The sequence below is a fragment of the Elephas maximus genome, chromosome 21, assembly GCF_024166365.1.
Source record: "Elephas maximus indicus isolate mEleMax1 chromosome 21, mEleMax1 primary haplotype, whole genome shotgun sequence".
Lineage (NCBI taxonomy): Eukaryota > Metazoa > Chordata > Mammalia > Proboscidea > Elephantidae > Elephas > Elephas maximus.
In genome coordinates, this window is record NC_064839.1 from 15,110,782 (window position 1) to 15,122,991 (window position 12,210).

The following is a 12,210-nucleotide window of genomic DNA, read 5'->3' on the forward strand; positions in this document are numbered from 1 at the left end:
GGCCAGGCCTGGGTGGACAGAAAAGTGGCCAGGCCTGGGACCTGCCTATAAGGCTGGGAGAGGCAGGCCTGAGCACAGAGCAATGCCCCATAGTTTAGAGGGCAGAGGCACAAGGGGCAGAAGTGAGATGGCCAGACACGGTTGCAGAGAGGCAGCTGCCTCGAACTCTTCTGGAGCCTTCTGGGCAGACCCGGCAGATACTGGCAGGCCTATTTGGGGGGCATTCCTGGTCAGTCAGGAGGTGGTGAGGAGGGAGCAGGGCTAAGGGTGGCAGTGGCCAGCAAGGGCCAGGTTGAAGACAGCCATGTAGCTGGGGCTCTGGCCCATGGGGGAGGACAGTCAGTTCTGAGTTTTTCAGGAGCAGAACAGAGTGGAGTGAGTCAAGGCTGCTTCCCAGGCTCTGGTTTGGGTAACTGGGTGGATAGCCCCTCATCCTCCAGTGACCTTATAGGGGCATCGTCTGTGTCATCAGTGGGTGCCAAATCCAAACAGACCAGGCAATAGGGCTTTAAGGACTGTCAAAATGAGTTGAGACCACATATTTGGGACCCACTAGCTGCGTGACTCTGGATGGTTACATGACTTCCTGAGCCTCCCTGTGCCTCCCAGGACCAGCTGTGTGTCAGGGCTAGCCCACGGCCTGCCTGGCCCATACCAGGCCCCAAAAGACATCCACTCCCTCCCTCTACTGCTGCCCGTTACAAAATCCACCCCCTAGCCCCTTGATGCCCCACGTGTCTGTCAGTTTGTCGTACTGTGGGGGCTTGTGTGTTGCTGTGATGCTGGAAGCTATGCCACCGGTATTCAGATGCCAGCAGGGTCACCCATGGAGGACAGGTTTCAGCTGAGCTTCCAGACTAAGACTGACTAGGAAGAAGGACCCGGCAGTCTACTTCTGGAAAACATTATCCAGTGAAAACCTTATGAATAGCAGCGGAACATTGTCTGATATAGTGCTGGAAGATGAGCCCCCCAGGTTGGAAGACACTCAAAAGATGACTGGGGAAGAGCTGTCTCCTCAAAGCAGAGTCGACCTTAATGACGTGGATGGAGTAAAGCTTTCGAGACCTTCATTTGCTGATGTGGCGCGACTCAAAATGAGAAGAAACAGCTGCAAACATCCATTAATAATCAGAACCTGGAATGTACGAAGTATGAATCTAGGAAAATTGGAAATCATCAAAAATGAAATGGAATGCATAAACATCAATATCCTAGCCATTAGTGAGCTGAAATGGACTGGTATTGGCCATTTTGAATCATACAACCATATAGTCTACTATGCTGGGAATGACAACTTGAAGAGGAATGGTGTTGCATTCATCATCAAAAAGAACGTTTCAAAATCTGTCCTGAAGTACAACGCTGTCAGTGATAGGATAATATCCATACACCTACAAGGAAGACCAGTTAATATGACTATTATTCAAATTTACGCACCAACCACTAGGGCCAAAGATGAAGAAATAGAAGATTTTTTATCAGCTGCTGCAGTCTGAAATTGATCAAACATGCAATCAAGATGCACTGATAATTACTGGCGATTGGAATGTGAAAGTTGGAAACAAAGAAGAAGGATCAGTAGTTGGAAAATACAGCCTTGGTGATAGAAACAATGCCGGAGATCAAATAACAGAATTTTGCAAGACCAACGACCTCTTCATTGCAAATGCCTTCTTTAACCAACATAAACAGTGACTATACACATCACCAGAAGGAACACACAGAAATCAAATTGACTACATCTGTGGAAAGAGATGATGGAAAAGCTCAATATCATCAGTCAGGACAAGGCCAGGGGCCGACTACAGAACAGACCATCAATTGCTCATATGCAAGTTCAAGCTGAAACTGAAGAAAATCAGAGCAAGTCCATGAGAGCCAAAATATGACCTTGAGTATATCCCACCTGAATTTAGACACCATCTGAAGAACAGATTTGACACATTGAACACTAGTGACTGTAGACCAGATGAGTTGTGGAATGACATCAAGGATATCATCCATGAAGAAAGCAACAGGTCACTGAAAAGACAGGAAAGAAAGGAAAGACCAGGATGGATGTCAGAGGAGACTCTGAAACTTGCTCTTGAGCATCGAGCAGCTGAAGCAAAAGGAAGAATTGATGAAGTAAAAGAACTGAACAGAAGATTTCAAAGGGCCCTTCAAGAAGACAAAGTAAAGTATTATAATGACGTGTGCAAAGAGCTGGAGATGGAAAACCAAAAGAGAAGAACACGCTCGGCGTTTCTCAAGCTGAAGAAACTGAAGAAAAGATTCAAGCCTCGAGTTGCAATAGTGAAGGATTCTATGGGGAAAATATTAAATGACACAGGAAGCATCAAAAGAAGATGGAAGGAATACACAGAGTCATTATACCAAAAAGAATTAGTCGATGTTCAACCATTTCAAGAGATGGTATATGATCAGGAACCGATGGTACTGAAGGAAGAAGTCCAAGCTGCTCTGAAGGCATTGGCGAAAAACAAGGCTCCAGGAATTGATGGAGTATCCATTGAGATGTTTCAACAAACAGATGCAGCACTGGAGGTGCTCACTCGTCTATGCCAAGAAATATGGAAGACAGCTTCCTGGCCAACTGACTGGAAGAGATCCATATTTATGTCTATTCCCAAGAGAGGTGATCCAACTGAATGTGGAAATTATAGAACAATATCATTAATATCACACGCAAGCAAAATTTTGCTGAAGATCGTTCAGAAACGGCTGTAGCAGTATACTGACAGGGAACTGCCAGAAATTCAGGCCAGTTTCAGAAGAGGACGTGGAACCAGGGGTATCATTGCTGATGTCAGATGGATCCTGGCTGAAAGCAGAGAATACCAGAAGGATGTCTACCTGTGTTTCATTGACTATGCAAAGGCATTCGACTATGTGGATCATAACAAACTATGGATAACACTGAAGAATGGGAGTTCCAGAACACTTAATTGTGCTCAGGAGGAACCTTTACATAGATCAAGAGGCAGTTATTCGGACAGAACAAGGAGATACTGACTGGTTTAAAGTTGGGAAAGGTGTGCGTCAGAGTTGTGTTCTTTCACCATAGCTATGCTGAACAAATAATACGAGAAGCTGGACTGTATGAAGAAGAACAGGGCATCAGGAATGGAGGAAGACTCATTAACAACCTGCATTATGCAGATGACACAACCTTGCTTGCTGAAAGTGAAGAGGACTTGAAGCACTTACTAATGAAGATCAAAGACCACAGCCTTCAGTATGGATTACACCTCAACATAAAGAAAACAAGAATCCTCACAACTGGACCAATGAGCAACATCATGATAAATGGAGAAAAGATTGAAGTTGTCAAGGATTTCATTTTACTTGGATCCACAATCAACAGCCATGGAAGCAGCAGTCAAGAAATCAAAAGACACATTGCATTGGGCAAATCTGCTGCAAAGGACCTCTTCAAAGTGTTGAAGAGCAAAGATGTTACCCTGAAGAATAAGGTGCGCCTGACCCAAGCCATGGTATTTTCCGTCACATCATATGCATGTGAAAGCTGGACAATGAATAAGGAAGACCGAAGAAAAGTTGACACCTTTGAATTGTGGTGTTGGCGAAGAATATTGAATATACCATGGACTGCCAAAAGAATGAACAAATCTGTCTTGGAAGAAGTGCGGCCAGAATGCTCCTTAGAGGCAAGAATGACGAGACTACGTCTTACACACTTTGGACATGTTGTCAGGAGGGATGAGTCCCTGGAGAAGGACATCACGCTTGGCAGAGTACACGGTCAGCAGAAAAGAGGAAGACCCTCAACGCAGTAGATTGACACAGCGGCTGCAACAATGAGCTCAAGCATAACAACGATTGTAAGGATGGCGCAGGACCGGGCAGTAGTTTCGTTCTGTTGTGCACAGGGTTGCTATGAGTCGGAACCGACTCGACGGCACCTAACGACAACAACAACAACCCCTTGGTCTCCTTGTTGAGAAAATGACTGGTTTCTCTGGGAGCCTTAAGCGCTTTCCCAACCCTCTGGGTGACAAAGAAGCCCACAGGGTGAACGGACCTCTGCTGGTTATCATCACCCAGGGTTAGCCATCTTCAGATTCTTCCCACTTTGTTCTCGCCTTTTGAGTCAGTGGAAGGACTTGTGGAGTTTTCTGTTTGTTTTGGCCAACGGACTTTTGTTTCTAAGGCTCTTGATATCGGCCTGTTTCCACTTTCCTGACAGTTGGTGCCTCTTTGGTCGTTATCCCAACATGAGAGACCACCCATTGAGATATTCCCAGTTCCCCACCACAGCCTCACTTCCCTTGTTCCCTCTTCCTCAGTGCCCGGTCCATGAGGCAAGCCACTTCCGTCTCTGTCTGCTTTATATCCTCCTTCCCATGAGCCTTAAATCCTTCTCCCACTCCAGGAAATAAGTCCAAGGAAATAATGTCTGACCTGCTCATAGCCCTATTCCCTTCTTTCACATTTTCAAGGCAGACCTCAACCCCCTGCCGCCCCCTTTCTGCCCAAGTTCACCCCTTCAACTCTATTCCTATAACTGCCAGTTTTCCCCTGGGGTCCCTGCCTTGGCTGGCACCACTGACTGCCCTCTACAAGGAGCTGACTATCCTCCCCTCTGGTTCTCTTCTCCCCGTCTTCTTTCTTTTCTACTGGCTCCTTCTAGACCCCCAGCTGTGGCTTTCCCTCAGTGGATGATTAAGCCATTACCCTACGCCTTCTTTTATTGCGGAGTTTCGGCCAAAATATCCCCCAACTTTCCCCTGTGAACCCGCCAATCATCACCCTCATCTCTGATCCCACCTCCCAACCCTACCCCAAACCCAAACATTTGATGTAAGCTTTTAAAAACCACCTTTCACAATTACAAACCATTGTGAATAATTCAGGAAGTCCGTAAATGTATAAAGGAGCTGTATTAGTTTTCTAGGGCAGCTGAAACAAAGTACCACAAATTGGATGGCTTATAAGAACAGAAATTTATTGTCTCAGTGTTCTGCATGAGTCTGAAATCAGGGTTTTGGCAGGGCCATGCTCTTTCTGTGCACTTAGGGGAAGGTCCTTCCTTGTCTCTTCTAGCTTCTCATTGCCCAGGCATTCCTTGGCTTATAGATGTATTTTCACATGGCACTTCCCTCTGTGTGTCTATTTGGATCTGTTGACCTCTTTTATAGGGAAACTACTCAGATTAGATCAGGACCCACTCTACTTTGGTGTGACTCCTGTTAGCTGATAACATCTTCAAAGGCCCTGTTTCTAAACAAGGTTTTTTTTTGGGGAATAGGACATCAGCGTATCTTTTTGGAGAAGACAATTCAATCCATAGTAGAAGCTTAAAAAAAAATCATTAAAAAATATTTTTTATTTGCTTTACAAAAAGCTGGAAGCAACCAAGGTGTCCATCAACGGATGAATGGGTAAATAAGCTGTGGTATATTCACACAGTGGAATACTACGCATCGATAAAGAACAGTGACGAATCTGTGAAACATTTCATAACATGGAGGAACCTGGAAGGCATTATGCTGAGCGAAATCAGTCAGAGGCAAAAGGACAAATATTGTATAAGACCACTATTATAAGAACTTGAGAAATAGTATAAACTGAGAAGAACACATACTTTTGTGGTTACGATGGGGGGAGGGAGGGAGGGAGGGAGAGAGTTTTTTACTGATGAATTAGTAGATAAGAACTGCTTTAGGTGAAGGGAAGGACAACACTCAATACGTGGAAGGTCAGCTCAATTGGACTGGACCAAAAGCAAAGAAGTTTCTGGGATAAAATGAATGCTTCAAAGGTCAGCGGAGCAAGGGCGGGGGTTTGGGGACCATGGTTTAAGGGGACTTCTAAGTCAATTGGCAAAATAATTCTATTATGAAAACGTTCTGCATCCCACTTTGAAATGTGGCGTCTGGGATCTTAAAAAATATTTTTTATTTGCTTTAAATGAAGGTTTACAGATACACATGTTTTGTGACATTTGTTGCCAACCCTGCAACGTGTGGACACTCTCCCCTTCTCAACCTTGGTTCCCCATTTCCATTTGTCCAGCTTTCCTGCCCCACCCCCTACCCGCCGCCTTCTTATCCTTGCCCCTGGGCTCATGTGCCATTTAGTCTCCTATACATGGTTGAGCTATGTATATTATTGTTTGTTTTATGGCCCTGTCTAATTTTTGGCTGAAGGGTGAACTTCAGGAGTGACCCCAGTACTGAGTTAAAAGGATGTCCAGGGGCCATACTCTCGGGGTTTCTCCAGCCTCTGTCAGACCAGCAAGCCTGGTCCTTTTTTGTGAGTTTGAGTTTTGTGCTACATTTTTCTCCACCTCTGTCCGGGACCCTCTATTGTGATCCCTGTCAGAGCAGTCGGTGGTAGTAGACGGGCACCATCTAGTTGTACTGGACTCAGTCTGGTGGAGGCTGTGGTAGTTGTGGTCCATTAGTCCTTTGGACTAATCTTTTCCTTGTGCCTTTGGTTTTCTTCATTCTCCCTTGCTCCAGATGGGATGGGACCAGTGGAGAAAAAAATTCATTCTTAATCCCACTACTCCATCTCATTCTAATATATTGGCATATTTCTTTTCGGCCATCAAAAAAAAAAAAAGCTTTAGTAGTTTTTCTCATATTACAAAAGTAATATGATTTTATTACATAAAGGCATAAAAACACAAAGATGAAAAATAAAACGATCATTCAGCCACCCCAGGGCTAACTTCTATGAAAATGTCGATGTGTATTTTCCTTTTTCCTGCACACACACATACAGACACATTCATAAAATTGGGGCTATACAGAAATACTGTTTATGTAACCATCATGAACTTAGGGTACCAATACTGTCACGCCTCCTTTATTTTTCCAATTATATTTTCTAGCCGTGGAGTCGATTCCGACTCATAGCGACCCTGTAGGACAGAGTAGAACTGCCCCATAGAGTTTCCAAGGAGCGCATGGTGGATTTGAACTGCTGACCTCTTGGTTAGCAGCCGTAGCACTTAACCACTACGCCACCAGGGTTTCCTTATTTTTTAGAGCTCCCCCATTTATTCAAAGTGAAACCTGTATCCCCCCACTTAGACTGAGTCCACAGGGGTGGAGTCCTGCTTCCAAATGCCAAGCGCAGAAGGAGCCCTCTTACCTGAACATGGTCACTGTTCCTTCTCTTGGCCATGTGGTGTCACTATTGAGTACTGAACCTGCATAGCTCCATGGACAAGGATCCACTCTAATGCTGCCATTGGCTGTCTCCGGGCCCAGTGCAGGCTGTAGTGGGCCTGATCCCAGGCCCCAAGAAGGCTGTTTTCTTAGTTTGCAATCACATATTTTTCCCTAGAGTGATACACCAGCCAGGGAGGTTGGTTCCCTTAGGCTCTTGAGCTCTGGCCATCAGTCTAGGTGTCATCTACCCCTGGTGAGTTCCTCTAAGAGATCCTTCCTACCAGCGGGCTTTGATTAGGGCCTGGGGGTATATCCAGACATGACTTCATTGTTTCAAGTATTAGAGAGCAGGGCTTGAGATCTGAGTCTGTGCAGAGAATTCACATAGCAGGCTTGTCAAGGATTGAATTGTGTCCTCCAAAAACATATGTCAACTTAGTTTGGCCATGATTCCCAGTATTGTGTGGTTGTCCTCCACTTTGTGATTTTAATTTTATGTTAAAGAGGATTAGGGTGGGATTATAACACCCTTACTAAGTTACATCCCTGATCCAATGTAAAGGGAGCTTCCCTGGGGTGTGGCTTGCATTACCTTTTATCTTAGAAAAGATAAAAGGGAAGCAAGCAGAGAGTGGGGACCTCATACCACCAAGAAAGGAGCACTGGGAGCAGAGTGCATCCTTTGGACCCGTAGCTCCTGCGTGAAGAAGCTCCTAGTCCTGGGGGAGACTGACAAGAAGGACCTTCCTCCAGAGATAATAGGAAGAGAAAGCCTTCCCCTGGAGCTGACACCCTGAATTTGGACTTCTAGCCTACCATCCTGTGAGAAAATAAATTTCTCTTCGTTAAAGCCGTCCACTTGTGGTATTTCTGCTTATGTTTCTGTTATAGAAGCACTAGGTGACTAAGATAAGGCTTGAGACAGCTATCCTTAGAAAGCTTGGCCCCTGACTGACATCCGGGAAATTGACTGATAAACAGTTCTCACAGTGATATGAGACTTTCCCTAAATGGTAGAGGTGGCTCACTGTGCCTAGACCATGTGTGCAAGTGATGTGACTGACGCTGAGCACCTCTTTCCTCCTGAGGGTTAGAATTTTGGTATATGCTGAGAGTGCCTATGTGACCAATAAAAACCCTGGACTTCTAGGCTCAGGCATGCTTCCCTGGTAGACAACACTTCCCATGTGGTCTTACAAGTCACTGCTGAAGGAATTAAATGTGTCCCGTGGAACTCCACTGGGAGAAGATCCTTGGAAGCTTATTCCTGGTTTCCTCCAGGCTTTGCTTCATGCACTTTTTACCTTTACTAATTTTGCTTTCGCTATAATAAATTTACTGTATACTGAGTTCTGTGAGTCCTTCTGGCTTATCACTGAACCTGGGGGTAGTCTTGGCAACCTTTGACCTCGACACAGAGTCGTTTCCCTCACAGAAGGACTTGGAATCCTAATGCAAAGTGGTCTCTGCATATCAGGGGGTGTTGTCACAGGCCTACCCTTGTCTAGAGCCAGCAAGCACCCCAGCCTTCCACTGTATTTTTACATAACAGTGCAAGACCTTTCTAGTAATTCTTTCTCTTACAAAAAAGGAGGGCTTTCCACTTTGTCTGCATACCCTGAAAACCTGCTGGCACATTTCTTACTAAAAAAGATTTCATCTTTGCCACAACAGGCACCCTTTTGCACTGGTGACCAAACCAGTTGCCATTAGTTGATTCCAACTCACGGTGACCCAATGTGTGTCAGAGTAGAACCGTGCTCCATAGGGTTTTCAATGGCTGATTTTTCAGAAGCAGATCACCAGGCTGTTCTTCTGAGGCACCTCTGGGTGGACTCAAACTGCCAAACCTTTGGTTAGCAGCTGAACATGTTAACCATTGGCATCACCCAGTGACTCCTCTTGCATTAGAACAGGCTTTGTTCTCAACACATTCTGTAGTTATTGACCATCAGCATGATTTTTACCAGTTGCCGGTCCCCGCTGTTAGATATGCTGTAATTCGTTTCAACCATTCCCCTTTAAATGGGCACTTAGATTGTTGCCAGTGTTTTTGCCATTACCAATAATGGGAGATGAACATTTTTATGCATAAATCTTTGATTGCAATTCCATTTCCTCAGGAGAGACCCCTTGGGGTAGAACTGCAGGGCCAAACATATTGCTAGATTCTGAAAAGCCTTTTTGGTTTGCAGCCCTGCACCCAAAGTGGCCAGTTTGCACGTGGTGGCTGTGGAATTATGGAGGAGTTTTCCATGGACGGTGAGGGTATCCTTCCTGCTCTTGATGAGAGATGTTGGAAGGTCCTTTTGTCCTTTTGAGCTGAGTGGGAGTCACAGGCCTTGGAGCTCTCATACTTTGCTGCTGTAGACAAGCTAAGAGCCGATGTTAACACAGTTCACAACGTCAGCAAACGCCACAGTGACCTCTGTCTCTCTCATTTATTTGAGGATGCTGTTGATGGAGTTGTCATTCGGAATTTTGAGCCTGGGCCCAGAGCTCCTGTTTTAGAGTGCAGCATCACGGCTGACAGCAAAAGGTGACCTTTCCCTTGGTTTACACAGGTCAGGAAATGTGAGTTAGGAGGTGGGCCAGAGCCCAGGCATACCCGTGACAGGCTTTTTTTTTTTTTTTTTAAGCAAACAGGCAACCACACTCCCATCTATTTTTTTTTTTTTTGCTGTGAGAATTAAGTAGGTGTGCTAACACTTTTTTAAAGTGTTAAAAAAGATGAATTTTTTTTGTGTGTGTGTGGTGAATATATAAAGCCAGTCTGAATTTTCTTCATGAAGTCCTTTTCTGTAGTCAGGCATATGACTGTTGTAGCGGGAAGGGGCCTTAGCGATTTAGTCCAGACCCTCAGGTCACAGAGGGCAAACAAAGGCCCAGGGACCCAGAGCCTTGCCTGAGTCTGTCATCTGGGGAGAGTCAGGGCTGGGAAGCAGAGGCACACAGAGTAGGGCCTACGGGATGCGTTTGCTTAAATCCGTTCACACAGATGTGAGATCAGCCTGTAAAAGACAAAAGCATTTCCTTTAAAAGGGTTTGCTTTTACCCTGAGCAGCAGGGAAAACTGCTATGGGAGTTTGTTCCATGGACATTTGTCTTACTTAGAGGACAAACGTTACCACAGAAACATGCAATACAAGAAGACAAAGGTACCTGTATATTATTTTACTAAATGTACCAAAAAATGTCTCAGAATGAAATGAGCTGTCTATGAAACCTTTTCCTGTAAAAAGACAGGTGAGCAGAGAGGGAAGTGCTTGAGCCTTGTGAGTTGTAGGTGTCCCCTTAGAAGGAGACAGTAAATTACAGAACAGAAGAAATTTAAAAACCTTAAATTAAAAACAAAAAAAAATCTAAGTGCCTGAAGGATTAAGGAAGGTAACTGTGCTATAGTGCCTTTGGTGTTGGGTTATCTCTCTTTCAATGAGTTCTAAGCTTAGATTTCTTAAGCAAATACATTGTCGGGGCCACAGCTCTGCCGTGGCCATCTCTTCTGTCCGTGTCACATAGCTCCATCCAGTGTCCCAGGGGCTTTACAGAAGTCAGAGGTCTGGTGAAGCCTCTGGAGAGTGGAAACGACATGTGTAGCTGTCTTTTAGCCAGACCCATCTGTCCCCACCTCGTGGAGCCACATTGCTTTGGGTTCCAAGGCTCTGTCTTCATGGGGAGGGGGTTTCTTGGTGGCAGGAACCATGTAGGTGGGCAGGTGGGCATTGTGAAAATGGGCCTACACTCTTCCTTCAGGAGTGAAGATTATAGTCATCTTATAATCAATACTAGGCCATTTAAAAATATTTCCATAAAATACATTTTCCAGAGCATCTTTTGAAAGATTAGGGTATTACTTGTAGTCTTGATTTTAAATTATAAAACATTTCTACGAAGTCCTCATGGAAACGGCAGGCATAGTTGTTTCTGTTATTAAGAGCCTTACGTGTGCATTTTATTTCCAGAATTATTGCAGCATCCTACGACAAAACAGTCAGGGCTTGGGACCTGGAGACAGGGAAGCTGCTGGTATGTATGTCCCGCACTGGTCGGCAGGGGGCGCTGACAGCCCTGGGCTGGGCGTGGGGTGAGGGAGATGACAAAAGCCCGAGTTTTTGAGGAAAGGAGCATTTTCTCAGGAATCCACGACATTGATGTGAACAGCACCCTACAGTAGCCCGTGCTTGCAAAGTTTGCAGTTTAGGAAGATGCTGACAATAGAGGCGGGAATTGGGGAAGGAAAGCGTTTTGGAACAGGCAGAACGTGGACTGAATTGGGTTTGGATGCACAAAAAGCAGGAGGGGCATTCTGGACTGGGGCAACTGCACAGGAATAGGGACTCTCCCCTATCTAATCAAAAATGTTTGATTAGGCGGGGACTGGGGCGTAGGCCAATAGACAAAGACAGGTGGCCAAAGAGCAAGGCCTCTGGGCTTTCCCAGCCTGTCTTCTCTCCATCCTGGAGGGACCACAGTTTATCTAACCAAAGGGTCAGCGAACTGGAATCACCGGGATTTCGCCCTCTCCTCCGCACACGCGCGGGCATCCCCGCCCAGCTCGTGTACCTCCTCTGGGTCTCCCTCTCCATCCCTGTGCCCTGCACTCAACAGCTCCTTAGCGCTCCCCCCCTCCGCCCCCACTTCTTTTCTCTCCTTAAAACGCAACCTTTTTTCCTAGTTCAAAGGTCATTTATATTCATTGTAAATTTTTTTTTAGAAAGGCAGAATAAGACAATTACGAAAAATTAAAAACGAAAGATTATTGTAAACATCATGGGGTCTTTTCCTATAGACATGTTTACATACGAATACACACCTATATGTTTTGTTAACAAAAATAGTGTCACCATACACCTACTTTTTGGACCCCGATTTTTTTCCCCCCACTTAATAAAAATCGTGAGTAAGTATACATCTGCCTTAATGGATCCACGGGATTCCTCCTTAGAGACAGGCCATACCATATTTCACCATTCCCTGTTACAGGCATTGAGACTTTTCACTTTTCTCTGTTATTGACAATGCTTTGGTGAGGAAAGTTTGCACGTATTTTTAATACATATGC

At 45.1% G+C, this 12,210-nt stretch overlaps 1 protein-coding gene across 1 annotated transcript in view; it reads left to right on the forward strand.

Moving 5' to 3' along the window:
- Nucleotides 1-12,210, forward strand: part of WDR88 (WD repeat domain 88) — a 37,833-nt gene that overhangs the window by 8,744 nt on the left and 16,879 nt on the right. The window contains exons 3-4 of the mRNA XM_049864741.1: nt 9,599-9,687; nt 11,111-11,174. Of these exons, the coding sequence (XP_049720698.1) occupies nt 9,599-9,687; nt 11,111-11,174 (153 nt within the window). The remainder of the gene's footprint in view (nt 1-9,598; nt 9,688-11,110; nt 11,175-12,210) is intronic.